This window comes from Pyrus communis, chromosome 8 (genome assembly GCF_963583255.1).
Source record: "Pyrus communis chromosome 8, drPyrComm1.1, whole genome shotgun sequence".
Lineage (NCBI taxonomy): Eukaryota > Viridiplantae > Streptophyta > Magnoliopsida > Rosales > Rosaceae > Pyrus > Pyrus communis.
Window position 1 is genome coordinate 21,410,473 of NC_084810.1, and position 19,221 is coordinate 21,429,693.

Below are 19,221 nucleotides of genomic sequence, written 5' to 3' on the forward strand. Positions count from 1 at the left end.
TGAACACAAACTGCATGATAAATCCAAATGAGCTAAATCATTAGCAACATAATTTTTTTCACAAAAATTTGATTAATTGAATAATTATGAAGAAAGAAGGAAATGGAAAACTTTAAGAAAACGCAAACCTTCCAATCACGTCATTATTTGCCCTACACGCAATTACTTGCCCTACCAAACGAGGAAAGTTTAGGAATAATCAAAACCACGTTGCCAAACAAGTACTGGGGGTTGAAGACTCCGTTTGGTATAAATCATTTTATCCTTTGTTTCTGTCTGCAGATTAAGACATATATCCACCTTAGGTTAAACATCTGCAAGTTAAAGAAGAAGAAAAAACACAGAATTGCAGGTTAAAACAAATTGAAGGAAGAAGAAAAAACAGAAGTGCCATATAGGTTTTAGAGGAATACCACTAGACCGTAACATTGTTCTAAAAATCCTTGCCTAGCACCGCCTAGGTGCTAGGCGGTTGGTTACCGTCCTGATTAATGCCTAAGCATTTGAAAATTAAGAAAGGGCGCCTAAACCTGCTGAGGCGTCCGTCTAGGCACCTGCCCAGACCTACCTCGATCGCGACTCACTTAGACAAAATGTAGATAACTTTCATTTTGCATTTTTTTTTCCATAAATTGTAAGAGACATGTTGCATACTTAAATGAACACACATTGTATCCTTATTCCCCATGTTTTCATTATGTTCCAATACTTCATAATATATATGTCATTCTATTTTGTAGTTTATGATGAAATTATATATATTTAAAGTATAATCAGACACTTATTTACACAAATATAATAGATTTATTTAAATCTGCCTAGTCCACCTAAGTTCTGCCTAGCCGCCTAGCCGCCTATGCGGTAGGCTCCAGCCTACCGCCCAATTAACGCCTAACATCTTTTAGAACCTTAGACCATAGTCTAAGCGGCATGCTGTAGCTAGATTTATATTGTAGTACATGTGGTGGTTTTAATTGTTTGGATTAATGTTGATGCATGCTGGTTTTTCAGTCATTTTCTTTTTATTAACTAGTTTTTCTTGTGCTTCGGTTGCTGTTTTGTACTATGTGTTTAGGCTTTTCTGGTTCTCCACTTCGATAAAATTAAATGTTGGCTGGTCATTGTAAAAGTTTAAATATAAAAACATTGATTATTCAGTTATTAACCATTTTGATATTATTTTCTAACAATCACTCATTCTTAAGAGTTAAAATCAGCATTCTTAAGACTAAAGAGTCAGGGTAGAAAAAGGAGGAAAGTTCTCCGTTCCTAGTTCTCCTATAACTAGATCCTCTAGGACTATCTTTGAGTGTGGTTTGAACTATTGATTTACGTAATTGGAAGTAACCAATTAGGTTTCAGATGAAACCTAGAAATCGATCACATATTTTGATTCCTATATATCCACTTATGTGGTACTTTATTATATGATATCTATATAAGAATTATACGACATATATATAAGATCCATTTGTATAGATATCATCATCTACATTCAGAAAGAGGTACGCTTCGGAAGAAGCTTGTAGAGTTTGGGAAAGGGTTTTGATTGATCAAAAAATAAGAATCTACTTCAACCGATATGCTTTTAGGCATGGCCATACATAACATAGAAATCACACTTGGAAAGGGTGGACAATTAGCTAGAGCAGCAGGTGCTATAACAAAACTGATTGCAAAAGAGGGGAAATCGCCACATTAAAATTACCTTATGGGGAGGTCCGTTTGATTTCCAAAAATTGCTTAGCAACATTCATACAAGTGGGGAATGTTGGGGTGAGCCATAAAAGTTTGGGTAATGTTGGACCTAAATGGATGGGTAAGTGTCCTGTAGTATTCTAAAATCATATTAAATTTGTTACTTAGTAATACAATTTAGTGTTATACTTCTCCATTTCTTAGTATAAATATATTGTTGTATTAAAAAAAATTATACCAAACTTACATGTGACCCGTTATAAATTCAAACTCGTTCATGTTGTGTTGAATTTGGACCGACCAAACCAAAACTAGGACCAATTAATTCGGTTTGGTGTATTTTATGATAATTTATTTGTTGATAATGATTGGCACACATGCTTTTTAATTTCGCACACACTAAATTTTCTCGAAAATTGGTCATATTGATGAATCTACAAAGGCCCAATGGTGAACTAACTAAACGCTAAACATATTGTTGGACCATGTAATTTAGCTAAAATATTAAGTTTGAAGTGATTTTCACTAAAATATAATGGTTTCCAAGAAAATGTGTTTTTTATTGAGTACTAACAATATGTATTACACTTTCAGCGTGCACTAAAATTCAACACAATATGAGTATGTATTAGTATTGCATCTAAGGGTGGCGTTTTAGTGGGTTTACCGACCAACTCAACCGAATTTGGTTAGGTTGGGCTATTCGGTTGAGTTGGGCTAGGTTGTAAACTTTATATATTTATTTTTGCGTAAAATTTCAACCACACAATCCGACCACCCATTCACCAAGTAGGTTGGGTTGAAGTATTACTAACCTGTTTGAGACTGACCCACCATAATATCAACAATTCTTAAACATATATACATATACATATAACCACACTTGTTTGTTTCTACTTTATTTCAGTAATGAATTTAAATATCAAGTAACAAGTAATGATTCTATAACACTAAATTCACATGTTTAAAGCTAATATGACATTTATTTTAGACTCTTTTTATTCATACTCACTTTAGGAATAAGAAAGAAACTAAATAATTCCAACATATGGAATTCGCCCAATCCAACCTGCCTTAGAATAGTTTGGGTGGGTTGGTTTGCCCATTTTGTTGAGTCGAAATTAGTTCCAATAATACCAACTCAAGCCTATTGGATTGGTCAAGGGGTTGAAATCTAACCAGACCAACCCACCCAATGCCCACCTCCTAGGGTTGAAGTCTAACCTGACCAACCCACCCAACACCCACCCCCTGGGTTGAAGTCTAACCCGATGAACCCATCCAATGCCCACCCCTATCAGCACTAATTTAAAAGAGTACATAATGACATTTTTTGAATTGTTATTAGCAAAAACTAATAATCACTTTAGAAATAACCCATCGAGTTCAAGGTTTTGATCCAACGGCCAGTGGTAGCATGTGACAAAAAGAAAAGGCATTGCTACTGAAAGTGATCAAGTCATGTATAATTGCGTAGCAACGTCCCCAACTAGATCTCAGTCTTTCTCTCTTCCGAATTCCCATCCACTTTCCAAGCAATCCGGACATTAATTTTTCCTGCAGAAACACATACAAACCTTTTCAAACCCTTGCATTTCATTTTCTTGCCTCTAAATGCATCTAATTCCACATTAAATATTCATCTTTTTTCAATCAAAAACACCATTAATCTTTTGATATTCCTCTTTTTTCTCACATGGGTTGGTTCGGTTTCTTGCACCTGCCACACTGTTCCATAGAGTTTTCTTAATCCTCATTGATCCAAGATTTACAGAAGGTAGATAATTACGACGGCTTATCGGAGAAGGTTACGAATGAGGGCCTTTCGTGACAACATGGGAAGGCCTTTCGTGACGTTTGCAGCGTGCCGCAACCAATACTGGTTTGTATGTGCCTCATTCCTTATCTGGTTTCTATTGCTTTGTGTATACCACTCGCAGTTCATGGTAGGAAAGAGCCTGATTGCATTGTTAGGTAATCACAATATCAACATTTCTGTCGATGTTGCTAGTGAGTCTGATGATCTCATTGATTCGGTTTCTCTGCCCGAAGAAATCAATGAAAGTAGTAGCAGAAAATCTAGAGATGATGCTCATATGAACATTGTTTTCAATGACCGAAGTGGTGGGGATTTTAATCTGAGAACGAAAGATGTTTTCGGAATCACAGAACATGGCTTTGAAAAATTTGGGCACCTTTCTAAGAAGGAATCAGAGCCTCGTGACAGAAATGATCAAGCACGCGATCTGAGCGAAAATAAAGCTCAATCCGAGAAAGGGGATGATGCCGTTAAGCCAGAAGAACATGTGGTTGAAAGGGTTGAATCGTATTCGGAATCCGTTTCTGAATCATGCTTAGGCAAATACATTTATGTTCATGACATCCCTAGCAAATTTAACAAGGACTTGTTGAAGAAATGTGGTTCGCTTAGCAATTGGACTGACATGTGTGAGCTCGCATCAAACTTTGGTCTTGGTCCCCATCTTTCGAATTTTGAAAAAGTTTACTCAAACACTGGTTGGTTTGCTACAAATCAGTTCTTGTTAGAGGTCATATTTCACAGCAGAATGAAGCAGTACAATTGTTTGACAAAAAACTCATCCCTAGCTTCAGCCATTTTCGTACCTTACTACGCTGGCCTAGACGTCGCACGCTACCTTTGGGGATCGAGCATTTCCATGAGAGATTCTGGTTCACTTGAGATTGCGAAATGGCTGAGAGAAAAACCAGAGTGGAAGAAAATGTGGGGAAGAGATCATTTTATGGTGGCAGGAAGAATTACTTGGGATTTTCGGAGATGGACTGACAAGGATTCGGAGTGGGGAACGAAGCTTATGCTTTTGCCCGAATCGAAAAACATGACAATGTTGGCAATAGAATCCAGCCCTTGGAACAGCAATGACTTTGCCATACCATATCCAACATACTTCCACCCTTCAAAAGACATTGAGGTGTTCCAATGGCAGAACCGAATGAGGAGGCAGAAGCGGCGCATATTGTTCTCCTTCGCTGGCGGCCCTAGGCCTAATCTCCAAAACTCAATCCGCAACGAAATCATAAACCAATGCAGGGCAGCAAGGAGGAAATGCAAGCTCCTAGAATGCACATCCGGTCCAGACAAGTGCCACAAGCCGGTTTTTGTCATGAAAATGTTCCAAGGCTCCGTCTTCTGCCTGCAGCCTCCCGGGGACTCTCTAACCCGAAGATCAATCTTCGATTCAATCCTCGCAGGCTGCATTCCAGTGTTCTTCCACCCAGGGTCCGCGTACGTTCAATACCTATGGCATCTCCCCAAGGACTACACCAAATACTCAGTCCTCATACCAGCATTCGACATAAAGAAAGGGAAGGTGAGCATTGAGAGGACACTCAATAACATTCCGAGGCAGAAAGTTTACGACATGAGAGAGGAGGTTGTGAAGCTGATTCCTAGAGTGATATACGCCGATCCAGGCTCCAGATTGGAGACGCTGGAGGATGCATTCGACATTGCGGTTAAAGGGGTTCTTGAGAGAGTGGAAACAATTAGGAAGGACATGAGAGAAGGGAAGAACACAAGCTTCGATTACGCAGAGAAAGTGAGTTGGAAGTACAATTTGTTTGGGAATGTGGAGGAACATGAGTGGGATCCTTTCTTTGAGAGACAACATTTTTAAATCTTGCCTTAGCTAGGCAGATGAGAGTCTCTAGTTTAATCAAATCAAAGAAAAGGTAAACTAGTTTGTTCTTTTTCTCTCACACGTACAATTTATTGGTGTTCGGAATTACTGAGCTTTAACCTTGAAATTCTTTCATCACTGGTAATTTGACAAGATCAATACATCTTCTATATATTTTGAGACATTTTTGAGAGCAGAACTCCTAAATAGTTATCATGCACTTCTCACAATGCTCGTATTTTTACAGAGAAGGAGTTTGAAATGACTTGTTCAGTGTGAAACAACTCCCATGTTGAAGTTATGTTGCAAAGGCCTCCATCTTCCTTTTGCCAAATAACGAGTGCGATCTTACTTATCTTGATCACATCATCAATGATCCCTGTACATTTTATACGTCAAGCTTCTTAAACCACACTTCTTCTCACTAATCATATATTGGGCAAGGAATTCAAGATATTTGTGCATGGAAATACTCTTTGTGCACAGTGCTTAACTGGCATGTATTTTAAACTTAATTAAATAATTACGTGCAAAGTGGTTAACTTGCATGTATTTTAAACTCAGTTAAATAATTAGATAAATAGAATTAGTAGGCAATCCTTTGTAGATAAGCGTTTGTAGTCCAACGGTTAGGATAATTGCCTTCCAAGCAATAGACCCGGGTTCGACTCCCGGCAAACGCAATTATTTTTTTTTTCCATTTAATTTAATTTTTTTTTTTTTTTTTTCCTTTGTGTAAACTGCGTTACTTTGAAAAGTATCCTCTCCACTTTCGGACCTCAAAACCACCGAACCAGAGCCAAGCAAACCAACCAGATATTTACCCGCCAAAACCATTTCCGTGGCCCAAATTCTCTCTCTCTCTCTCTCTCTCTCTCTCTCTCAACCGCTTACTTCAGAGCATCACCTTCCACACTCCAATTTCATGGCGGCCACGAGCGCCTCCTTCACTCCACACTTGGTGGGGTCCACAGTCCCCGAACTTTCCAGAAACCCTAGATCCACAGGAGCTCCGTTCTCCGTCCGAATCTCATCCGGCAGTAACTACCCGACGACCCGCGATAATCTCTCCGAGGGCCCCTACTGCATCTACGTCGGCCCGATCGAAACCGCCAGCAAAGAAACCCTCGAAGCCCTCTACCGTCAGGTAATCCCCCTTCTTCCCTTTCCGGTTTTTTTTTACCTTTAAATTTCTGCTTTTTGGGTGAAATTTTGATATCTGATTGGTTGGTGGTGCACGTGATAGGCACGTGATGCGTATTACAGTGGCGACCCTTTGATTGTCGATGACATGTTTGATAGAGTCGAGGTATGTATATATGTATGTGTGACTTATGAGTTCATAGATTTTCGATAGGCCGATGTTTTTTTTACCTTTCCTTCTAAGTTTTGTTTTTTGTTGTTGACAAATTTTGCAACTGATTGGAAGAACAGATGAAGCTACGATGGTACGGATCGAAATGCGTCGTGAAATACCCACGTTGTAGTCTTAGGAGACAATCAACTTATGCAGATGCTGAGGTAATTGGTTTTTGTTGAGTTTTTTGAAGTGTTGTTTCTAAGTTTTGCATTAATTCATGAATATTGCTAAAAAATATGGGAAGATAAGAGGAAATGAAAGTAAGGTTATGCTCGAATCGATGTTGGGTTGGGGTAAATGGGTTTGATAATTTGTCATTCATTTTGTTAATGAGCAAACTATATGTTACTCACGTGTTCGGATGATTGTCAGCGCTAATGTATGTGCTTGAGACTCACTGCAGAACCCTCATACATGAATGGTTTACAATCGTCTCCCTAATGAGCAACCCTTATGTTAGTTCACTGATGTATGTACATGAACCCCCATACATGAATGGAGGATTGTCTTCATTGATGTATGTGCATGAGACTCACTGCAAAACTCGCACACATCAATGGTTAACAATCGTATCATTGAGTTACTGAGCAAACTTTATCTTAGCTCACTTGTTTGGACGATTGTCATCGTGAATGTATGTACTTTAGACTCACTGCAGAATACATCAATGGTTAACAGTCGTGTCAGTTATTTAATTGCAATGTTAGTTTGTCAACCAAAATGTAGTTGTTAATGCACCATCTTTTATGCATTTTATTTGGTGAAATGGAAAAGTGGGTTCTATCTTTCTTTCTCTGCTTGAATATTGAGTGACATGGATGTAGGGCAGGAAGATTTCTCACAGGTTTTTGCATTAGCGAGCATATGGATCCTCTTTCTTGCTTTTGGCAGTTCAGTGTGTCTTGTGCCTGTAGTTTACACTGGTGGCTTAGCTTATCAAGATGCTTTCAATCCAGTATTTTCGTATATAAACCAAGCACCTGCTCTTTCGATGCTGAATTCCATTCTCTTCATGATACTGGGTTCTGTCATCGGTTACCCAATTGCATCAGCTTCTGGTAAGTTAACCTGCATCCATTCATTTCTAAAGCATTTATGATGTCAAATTCTTGTGCGGGCACTCTATGTTAAATCGAGAAAATTGGATATTGATTAGGAATTTGTATAACTTTTGATGTTATAATTGTTAAATCTCAGCATATACTAAAGTTGCCTTTCTCACAGTTAAAGTACTTCAAGGCCTGTGGAGAAATGACTTGGTGGCACTAAAAGGGGCGTGCCCAAATTGTGGGGATGAGGTCCGTTGATTTAGTCTGAGAACTTCAAACAACTCTTAATTTATAACCCTTGAGGCATCCATTTTCTTCTTCTGATTTGAATAGCATCTTTCTGCAGGTGTTTGCATTTGTGAAATCCGATCAGTCTAACTCCCCGCATAGAGCAAATTGTCACGTATGTGAATGCTTGTTAGAGTTCCGTACCAAGGTTGAGGTAACCTAGTTTTCTTCTCTCGCACTCCATAAATTTTATTTGAGGGATTCTGGATATTAACAAAGATACGCACCAAGAACCTTTTACTGTAAATGGGGTTCTGTAAAAGGTAACCAAACAGGACTGGAAAGTATCCTCGGACTTAATATTCTTTACAATTTATTACATCAATTAAACTACATTTACTTATCACATTGCTAATCATATCTCTTACGGAAGTGAAACCCACCTGAGACCGGCCTATACAAGTGGATCCTGCTTATGTAAAATATATCAGAAATGTGGTATATATAGCATCGCTCTTGCCACGTCGTGTACCGTAGGTGTTGTGAGGTTTTGTAGCAAATGGCCTCACTATCTCACTTGTCAAAGTGCCTCTATCCCTTTTCTCACGGTGCTAAAACTGCCCGGGTCAAGTCATTGGCTCTGTTAAATACTTCCTCTTTTTTATCTTTTTGAAATGTTTATCGGCTCTCTGAACACTGAATGGACAAGGAGTTCAAAAAGATACATGTTCCGTTGCCATTTTATAGAATGAAATCTTTTGAGTATGTTTTTTGCTCACATTGGAGGTTTTTTTTGTGCAGATGTCTATTTCACCACTCGGTAGAAGATGGGTACATGGCCGTATCTACCTTGTTTCGCGAGGAGGCAGAAGCCAACCCCAAAGACGGCTATAAATGTCTTTGAAATCCCAAGTACAAATGCGTATTGGAAGCTTTATGTACGGTAGGACAATTCTTTCAAGTCCTCATTTTTTTTCCAAATTATAATGTAATAAATTTACCTGAATAGAGTCGTCCCATCCCACCATGTCAAGGAGATGTATTTCCCACAAGTTATTGTCATGGGTCATTGGACAGTTGAGCTTCTTGTATTGCATTCTGATATGATCGTTTGGTATATGATGACGGTATCAGTTTCACTTTATGGAAATGTTTAATTTGAATACAATCAGACATGTTACGTTGTCAAACTATCGATTTAAATCACCGATGGCGTGAATTCTTAATTGACAATGTGATATCTTTAGTTTATTTGTTTTGAAATGAAGATTCCCAAAGGTTTCGCATCCAAATTCTTGGACTAACCACAAAAGGGGTTCCTACTTTTCATGAAATGTTATTCGAAAAATCGGTGCCCAATTTTTTGAGGGCAAGCTCGAAGAAAACCACTCGATGAGATATAGTCCCAGTACTCAAATAGGGAAAAATGTATCGACACATAAGCCTGCAATCGTACTCTGTGCGGTGTCACACAAATTACACAACCACATATTATTGTCGGCAAAATCTACAAGAACAATGATTGCAGGTAATTTTATTAGAGGCTACCAAAACAATTTTGATTGTCAGTTCTGCAGGCCATACATTGCTACATTGCGTGGACGTTTTTGAAGGACATTGACCGGAACATCGATTCACCAACTCATAGTGTTGCTTAACATAAAGAAACGAGCAAACAGTACCGACTTAATGACTTCTAATGAAACTTTCTCATCGTATCCAAGGTTATCATTCGTCATGTAACCAAAGTCCTATAACTGAACACCAACAGGGATGGAAATGACGGCGATATTGATTAGATAGCCAATCAGAAATGTCCCAAGCTGTATACTAGAATCCAGGCAAGCTGTTAAACAGAAAGAAACGGAAATGAGAAAAAGGTAAGAGACTAAAAGAAACGCATTGATCTTAATTTATTTGAGAAGGTAGTCTCAAGGGGAAATAGGCGATAAAAGTTTGAAAACTACCAGAAAAAGAGTTATGGAAGCAAAAAGCCCCTCTTGGAGGAGAGCTCCATGACCACCAAAGTCTTCTTCGTCAACCCTTAGTACCATTGCGTAGTAGCCATATATGATTCCAGTTGATATTACCAAAAAACTGTGAAAAAACAAAGTCCACGACATAAAGATTAAGAAAATATATGACACTAGTTTGGAGAAAAAGAAAATTGTTATCTTAAGATGGTGAAGCATATGATACATAAGAGAAAACTCAAAACCATCAAATCATATTTCTCAAACACGTAGGTGGGAAGCAAGGACATCCAACTCAGGCATACATTCTTCTCTCTTGGCCTGAAACTAAGAGATAAGTTGTCTGTGTGAATCTAAATAGTATTACATGCCCGCGTAAACCTATCAAGTTGGTACAGTAAATTGAAAACTGTCTGCACTAAGTCCCCCTAAAGTTGAGGTAATTCTCTCTTTCCGAGAACTACAATATTGCAGAAACAATTTGATGAATGCTCCAGCTTTACAGTTGAACTCACGAAGGTAACTCTTCATCTAATATGTCGATTTGGAAAGAAACTTTCTAAAATTATAATGCTCTAGCGTTCATATAGGCCATTAAGATTCTAGGCAATGACGAGAAGCTGAAGTTCTACACCCCTATGATTAAATAGGATTCCTGAAGTCTTGAAAGTAACACCGACAACCTAGAGAATTTAAGTTTCAGCATACTTACTCATATGTTTTATGATCCAAATATTGGGCAGTCGCAAACGAGTTTTAAGTCCCATTCCTACGGATTTCTTAACACTAAGCAAACAATGTTACATTTGGGCAAATTCCTTGCCAAGATTTGCTTTGATGGGTTCCTAACGATCCTCAAGTTAAATGAGCTGATCACTGATTAGCAACACAAACATATGATGATTAAGTGGAAACGGTAACTATGACAAGCAATTAAGAAGGTGTCCAACCATCAACTTACATGACGAACCATATGCCTCCGACCAATGGTATTGCACCCCACAGTAGCCCACATGCGAGGGCCATTGCTTGTCGAATCCAATGCAAGACATCTCCCAATTGATCCTGCACACACACACACACACACAGAGTAAATCATTCAAGTTTGCCATGAGAAATATTAACGAATGCAGAATTTTATTAATTTTCCGCTCGTTACACTCAATAAATTTGACCGTTTCAATATTGGCCTTCAATTCCAAAATTTTAGAAACACATTGTAAATTCCGATGCTTCAATAGATACCCAAGATTCAAACTTCTTTTTCTAGTTCGTTTTCTATCAAACTTTCTCGGCAACCAAACATATCATACATTCTCGGGAACCAAACATATCGTACTATCTCGGGAAGTTGAAGTACCTTGTCCCAGGAAGCTTCCGGATCCAACAACTTGGCGAATTTGAACGGCGACAAGTGACCGTTCTGGTGCTGCGGCGGCTGCGGCTGCTGCTGTTGACCGTTCAATTTTACTGACTTCCCTTCTTTCATGCTTTGCAAAATCACAAATTTTATCCAAAACAATAACAATCGACCCCAAATCTTCACAAAATTCAGTGGGCTTCTGCCGAACTTGCAGAGGGATGATCAGAGCTCGTTAGGGTTTTTGGATTTGGCCGGAGAACAGAGAGAGAGAGAGAGAGAGAGGAAAGTGATTAAATTTGAAAAGCAAATAAAATTGAATAATTGAATAGAAAAATGGAATAGCTTCGCTGTAGATTGCGATTGGGACTTTTAGACTGCACGTGACATCAGATTTCTTTCAAATCATTATAACATTTCCAATGAACCCGACTTTTTACACCAGTTGTCATTATATAAATTGTTGTATATTTGAAATAAAAAAAATTTGAAAAACGTAGAATCTTATGCCTCATTTTTAAGACCTTTTAGATTATACGATTATTATTATTTTATTTTTTTTAATCAAAGTTCAAACTTTTCAAGTTTCAATTCCATCAATTTATATCACGATAGATGAATTCCATAAAACTTGAAAAAGATGTAAAATTTACAATAGCTCCGATACTGCACTAAACGTTTTATTAACTGAGTCCAACATAGTCAGTTTTAAGTCACTCTAGCTTAGTCCATGAATCTAGTCCAGTCTAAAATAGTCTGGTATAACAAAATCACCTTTAATTTATTGTTATTTTTACGGAATCTCATCCCTTCCTCAATTTGAGGATTCAATTATAGCTAGTGAGGGTCGAAATTAATTTGATGAAATATAATAATCAATATATTTGGTATTATCGTAGTCTTTGGTATGAATAAGATTTGGGATCAAATAGTCCTACGTAGGTATGTAGGTGAATTATGCTAGAGATAGGTATGGAAATTCGTGGTCTTTGGTATTATCTTAGTCTCGATCCAGTAGTGATTAAGTAGATACCAAAAGGATATTGAAATGATAAGATTAAGGAGTAAGATATTACACTTTGATATACTTACTCGGAACTTTTGGAAGAGCACATACTTACTCGGAACTTTTCTTCTTTTTAGTAGGGGTGGGTTCAAAAAATCGAAAATCGAAAACCAAACCGAAAATAGAACCAGACCGAGGCCCAAAAAAACGAAACCGAAACTTTCAAACCGAATCTGGCCAGTTCAGCTTCAATTTTTGAGGTTCGGAAACCGAACCTAACTGATATATATATATTTAATTATTATTTTTCAATGTTTATAAATAGTTTAGTCATACAATCATAACAAAACAGAATCTATTGCGAAGTTGTTTTCAATGAAACTTTCCAAGCTGGATTTTGGAGATTTTTTTTAATTTTTATGACCAAATCAACAAAACCCTAACACAGCCAAACCTTTTCTATTTTTCATTCCCCTCTTCTCTCTCTCTCTCGTTCCCTGCCTCCAGCCTCCCTCCATGTCCATTTCTCCATTCTTCTCCATAACCCGCATCCTCCTTTCTATTCCAAGCTTCATATTTGTGAGACCCTCCATGTCCATGCCTCCAATTTATCCATTCTTCTCCATAACATGCATCCTCCTTTCTATTCTAAGCTTCATATTTGTGAGACCCTCCATGTCCATGCCGCCAATTTCTCCATTCTTCTCCATTCTATTTCCATGACAGTAATTATTTGCTCGATTGCAGATTTGTATTGCAACTTTATATTGCAGATTTGTATTACATCTTCGTATTGCAGATTTGTTCGATTTTTTGTTGTGGGTTTGTTAGTTATTTGAATTTCAGATGAATAAATGTAATTATTGATGTGAGTTGTGGATTAAGATAGTATTTTGATGGATTATGTGCTTGTGTTGCTCTTGGTGTTGCAGACTTGCAGATTTGTTTATTTCCAGATACATTTCTTTACCAATTTCCAGATTTACTTGTTTATCAATTTTCAAATGTCTGCTTCTCTTTTTGTGGTTGCGGTTTGGTTAATCTTCACTTATGGTGTTTGTTGGGTTGCTGGTTCATGGTCGCCGAAGCTTGCTTTGACGGCGGCTAGGGTTTTCAGTTTTTTTTCTTTCTTTTTCAAGCTCAACCCTTGGGTTGGGTTGTTGCAGTCATATTTAATATACGGATGTGGTTATATAAATCCTAACATATTTAAGGATATCATGATGAGATTATACCATAGATTATACTTTAGATATTATCTTATTAGAGTTGTAATCATATTGGGGTACCTTCCTACTACTATAAATAAGGGCACGGTGAGGTAGAATAACACACACCTCACAATTAAATCTCTCTCTACTATCTCTTTGTGCCAGTGGCCACCCCTTCTCTGTCTTCTGTAATTGTTCAGTAAAACAGGCTTACATCACGTTATCACCACGCTCTTGACGCTGCGTTAAAGAGAGTTTGATCTTCAATCAGGAGAGTATTATGTTTTAATCATTTCTTTTATGATTAATTTATTATTTTATTGAATTGATCTACATGCTATTGATTCAACTTAATGTTTTTTTGTTGAACGTGATACAATGCATTAGATATGCAATTTCAGCTTTCCAGGAAAGATATTCTACAAATTCAAAGGTTTTTGTCCTTTTTGGCCAATCAAGTACGCTTAAAATAAAAGAAGATATTTGAAACGATCATGAAGTATGAAAATAGTCCCCATGATTCATGAATCCCCTACATTTACAGTTACATTTACCTTCCGACACACACACACACATTACACAATTTTTTTATGTAGAATTTGTAAGTCAAAGAATCGAAAGAAATTAGAAACAATTAGGATTTTTCATGATGAAAAAAAAAAAATTAAATTGGGATTTTTTTTTACGGCCTCGGGAGGGACAACGTCGTTAGACGTCTAGACCACCGCGGGCAGCAACCCATTGGGCTTGTTGCGCATGCATAGAAAACCAGACTTCAACTTGGGTGGGGTTCCACACGGGCCTGCAGCTCCCAACCCAATCCAGATGGCCTGGAGCCATGATGGGCCTTGTTCTCATGTCCCTGGCCCAAACCAAAAAGCGTGCTGCTTGCTGGGCTTCACCCAATGCACACTGACTCACTGCACACTTTCAATGGATATTAGATTCAGTTTACTTGATGTTATTGTTGAAAAATATTAATATTTAAGTTTATTCTAATATCTTTCAACGGAGTTTGATTTAATTTACTTGATGTTATTGTTGGAAAATATTAGTATTTAAGTTTGATTTAATTTACTTGATGTTAGTTTAGGATTTGGGTTTAACCCTTCTGAGTTAGGGTTTTTTGGGTTAAACAAATCAGCCATAATGTAATTTTTGAGGTTTTTGTAACTGTTTCAGCATTATTGATTATTTAATAATAATTTTATTATTTAATGATATTTAACTTGGTATCAGAGTAGTTTTGACTTTTAGGGATTTAATCTGCTCTCGTCTCGTCAGTTTGTTGTCTGTCTTCTGCTATTTGATTGTTCCAGATTAGATTCATCGTGAAAATTGTAATTGTTCGTTGTTTGTTCTTGTCCCCGTACTCCTGCACATGACCCGTATCCCGCACCGTTTCCGCACGTGGATCCATCCCACCAGCCGCGTCCCCACCTTCATCTACATCTGCTCTTCATCCGCATCTTCACTCACAACCCGTATGAAGTCCCCTTCTGCAGTTTGACTTTGCAGAAGTTGTTTTGTTTGCTGCAATTGGTTTTGCCCAAATTGAAGAAAGTCGGAGTGAAGGAAGAAAGAAAAGAAAAAAACAAAAGAGAAAAAAAAATGAAAGAAAAAAATTTGCCGGTTTTTTAGGCCCTAACGGGCAAGGAGAAAAAGTATTGGTTGGTTTTTAAGTTATGGCTGTTGGTTTTCTGATCGAATTCTTTGAGTTCCTTTTCCTAGGGGTCATGTGATCTTAGAGATTCTATGATCGTTCATTATATATCGTGCGGTCAGCTTTCGTTAGGTAATATTTATATTTAATTTTAAAATTTAAATTTTGAAATCATTTCTAACCGTACGATGTACGATAAATGATGATGAGATCCCTAAGAAAAGAATCTGACGAGGATCATTTTTCGTCATTATATAGATTGTTGTATATTTGAAATAAATTTTTTTTAAAGTTCCAACTTTTCAAGTTTCAATTCCATCAATTTAAATCACGATAGATAAATTAGCACAACAGAGCTTGCATCCACATCGTCGATTGTTAATGTCACATTCCGGCCCCTGCGGGATCACTTCTCGGGCTCGACTCCACCGTAGCAAGATATTGTCCGCTTTGGGCTTACCATTCCCTCACGGTTTTGTTTTTGGGAACTCACGAGCAACTTCCCAGTAGGTCACCCACCATTTCTTTAAGGTTTTGTTTTTGGGAACTCACGAGCAACTTCCCAGTGGGTCACCCATCATTGAATTGCTCTCGCGCGCTACTCGCTTAACTTTGGAGTTCCAATGGAACCCGAAGCCAATGAGCTCCCAAAAGGCCTCGTGCTAGGTAGATATGGAAATATACATATAAGGATCACTCCCCTGTGCTAGAACGATATTGTCCGCTTTGGGCTTACCATTCCCTCACGGTTTTGTTTTTGGGAACTCACGAGCAACTTCCCAGTAGGTCACCCACCATTTCCTTAAGGTTTTGTTTTTGGGAACTCACGAGCAACTTCCCAGTGGGTCACCCATCATTGAATTGCTCTCGCGCGCTACTCGCTTAACTTTGGAGTTCCAATGGAACCCGAAGCCAATGAGCTCCCAAAAGGCCTCGTGCTAGGTAGATATGGAAATATACATATAAGGATTACTCCCCTGTGCGATGTGGGATGTCACAATCCACCCCCCTTAAGGGCCCGACGTCCTCGTCGGCACACACGTGATCAGGATTAGGCTCTGATACCAAATTGTCACATCCCGGCCCGGGCGGGACCACTTCCCGAGCCTGACTCCACCGTAGAACGATATTATCCGCTTTGGGCTTACCATTCCCTCACGGTTTTGTTTTTGGGAACTCAAAAGCAACTTCCCAGTGGGTCACCCATCATGGGATTGCTCTTGCGTGCTACTTGCTTAACTTTGGAGTTCCAATGGAACTCGAAGCCAGTGAGCTCCCAAAAGGCCTCGTGCTAAGTAGAGATGGGAATATACATATAAGGATCACTCCCCTGGGTGATGTGGGATATCACAGTTAAACTCATGTCATGTACCGCCATGAATTTGATGGGGGTGTTAAAAAAAATATTAGTATTTAAATTTATTTTAATATTTGGATTTTGCTTGTTAGTTTACGATTTAGGCCTAGCGGGTTTCTTAGGTTTTGAATCTCTATAAATAGAGGTTGTAGCTTAGTATGATAAATAAATCAGTCACAATGTAGTTTTTTTTTTATTTTGTAATCGTTTCAGCATTTTTGTTTATTTAATAATATTCTTATTATTTTGTAATCTTGTTCGTTGCACATCGTGATATTCAAGCACTAGATCTAATTAACAGAAAGGATTATATATATATATATATATATGTATATGTATATGTATATGTATGTATCATTTTCATAGCAAACGAGACTCGATACTCGATCGAGAACCACCAATGATGTCTGTCACAAATCGTGCATGTCAAGAACCAAATGAAACAGGCTCATTTTATTATATATATATATATATATATATATATATATATATATATATATGTATATATAGACACACACACACACTTTCTTGTAGACAAGAGACTTAACACCACATTACAAACTTTTAACAGAAACTTACACCAAATCTGTTCAGCGAGTCCTTAAATGGCTGAATTTGTTTACTAGTAGGCATACATTTTAATTTAATTTTTGTTCCAAGGTGAAAACAGAACGTTCGATTTTCATGTATTTGCTCGCCTCTTTTTTTCACGTGACAGTTTTTGGGCAAATCTGCACAAATTATAAAACAAACAGACATATCAACCACATTTTTTGTTAACACCAAGCAGTATCTACCGTGCTAACCAAAATGAAAGGGATCATAATGATTCTTGTGCTCACGCACTCTGCAATTGCGTCTTTGTATTTGCGTGTCATGTCAGTTGGTTCATCATACCAGCCAGTGTCGAGGTTCAGTGCACTGACAGTTTTTTCAAGGAGGTCAGTCCCCAGCCTTCACAAGTTTTTTGAGATTTTCAGGACTTGAATTAGTCATATCAATTTCATCAGGTTTCAAGCCATCCTCCTGCAGCACGGATAACCAGCAAGTGAGAAGGTGTGTGCCTGCATCCGGAGACGACATTGAAGTAAAGCATACATGGACATGGTTAATCAGTTGAAAAATAAACCTGGATCCGGAGATAATTGCCATCAGAGCCGGAGACATTGAAGAAAGCAGACAGGCATACTTCAACCATGTTGACACTTGGAGTCGTAAGAACATCAATTAAAGGGATACCGCTTCTTTTTGGATTCATGAACCAATTCAAGATTCCCCATTCGTTGGGATTTCCGACTTCCAGCATCGCATCCTTCTTTGCAGATCCAGTTCCCAGGGACAGAACCAGAAGTTGAATGTTGAATTCAAGTACTGAAAAAGAGGACATTTGAATTGTTGCAAACTACTAGTAGCAATATAATTGGTGTGGCCTACAAGTAGTAACCATAGTCATGTACTTCATTTGTTCAACGCTACCATTCACCTCTTGGATTTCCAGAATTTAAACTCTACCCTTTGGTCTAAAGGTAGTAACCATAGCCCTTTATCGCCACCATTGCCGGTATGAACCTCCCGCACACACCCACCCTGCACTACAGCTTCTCAACCAAATGTGCTTATCTCCTTATCACGAAATCCAAAAATCATATTAGGTTTGTAATATATCTTTTTGTTTTTGGATTTGTTACTTAACTTATTTTATTTTGGTTACATGTTAATTTGACTTGGTATGAATGATTGGTATTTTAATTTGTATGAAATTTGAGAATATCGAACCATCCCGAAATATATACTGAAAATATTTCGGGAATCCAAAAAATTGGGAATATTCAAATTTTGGTTCGAGATTGGTCTTCAAATTTCTGTTCCGAAATTTTCAGTTTGAAATTTGGGATTTCATTTTCGATTTGAGATTTCATACTGAACCACACCCTACTCTTATGACTCGTTTACTAATCCGTAATCAGAATGAGAGGAATTGAATTGAGGAGGAGTTGAAATTGGATTTTGTTGAAGCTGTTTACTTAAATTTTCTGAAATCGGAGTAAAAAAAATATTGATTCCACTTAATTGTTTACTAATTCACTGGAATCGGAATATAATTCCCCCATTCCCTCTTCTCCAAACCAATCTTATCTTTCTCTTCCCCAAATAACCCACTCCTCACCGCCACCTCTCGCTATCTCAATCCATTCCATTATGATTTCAAGTCCTGGGCATTTGATGGCAAATAAACTCCACTGTTACTCCCTCATTCCCTCTTTCTCTTCTTCTTCTCTCTCTCTCTCTCTCTCTCTCTCTCTCTCTCTCTCTCTCTCTCTCTCTCTCTCTCTCTCTCTCTCTCTCTCTCTCTCTCTCTCTCTCTCTAACTGAGTGCATTTTGATTTCAAAATTTTCTTGGGGAAACATATAGATATGGCGGAACGTGGGAGTAGTGGGTTTGGGTTACGTCGCTGGGCATGGGGTGGTTGTGGTGTTGGGGGAGGGAGTGGCATTGGAAATTAGCGTTGGACAACGGTGGGTGGATCTTCTGTGTTAATGCAAAGGGTAGTGCTGAAATTTTTAAAATAAAGTGAGGATATAAGTGGTAGAAAATTTGTATTCCGGATTACCCACAACAGGCGGAATTGAAATACCTCATAGATCTCAAAAGTCCA

General features: G+C 38.0%; 3 protein-coding genes and 1 non-coding gene across 4 annotated transcripts; 3 read left to right on the plus strand and 1 right to left on the minus strand.

The window, feature by feature from the left end:
• Positions 1-3,533: 3,533 nt before the first annotated feature.
• LOC137741472 (probable xyloglucan galactosyltransferase GT11) lies at positions 3,534-5,394 on the plus strand. Its single transcript, XM_068481179.1, has one exon. It carries the CDS (start codon positions 3,534-3,536, stop codon positions 5,352-5,354), a length of 1,821 nt encoding a protein of 606 aa, XP_068337280.1. The 3' UTR covers positions 5,355-5,394.
• A 574-nt stretch (positions 5,395-5,968) lies between these two features.
• Positions 5,969-6,040, plus strand: TRNAG-UCC (transfer RNA glycine (anticodon UCC)). The gene has a single exon. It is a non-coding gene; the product is annotated as a tRNA-Gly (tRNA).
• Positions 6,041-6,140: 100 nt separating this feature from the next.
• On the plus strand, positions 6,141-9,111 carry LOC137742783 (PGR5-like protein 1B, chloroplastic). The gene is made up of 7 exons (XM_068482731.1): positions 6,141-6,504; positions 6,604-6,666; positions 6,792-6,878; positions 7,547-7,775; positions 7,942-8,015; positions 8,113-8,208; positions 8,796-9,111. Exons 1-7 carry the CDS (start codon positions 6,283-6,285, stop codon positions 8,886-8,888), a joined length of 864 nt encoding a protein of 287 aa, XP_068338832.1. The 5' UTR covers positions 6,141-6,282; the 3' UTR covers positions 8,889-9,111.
• Positions 9,112-9,502: 391 nt separating this feature from the next.
• Positions 9,503-11,600, minus strand: LOC137743271 (uncharacterized). The gene is made up of 4 exons (XM_068483139.1): positions 11,328-11,600; positions 10,929-11,032; positions 9,962-10,091; positions 9,503-9,840 (listed from the first exon to the last, which is right to left on the minus strand). The coding sequence occupies exons 1-4, from the start codon at positions 11,454-11,456 to the stop codon at positions 9,802-9,804; spliced, it is 402 nt and encodes a 133-aa protein (XP_068339240.1). The 5' UTR covers positions 11,457-11,600; the 3' UTR covers positions 9,503-9,801.
• Between the last annotated feature and the right edge of the window lie 7,621 nt (positions 11,601-19,221).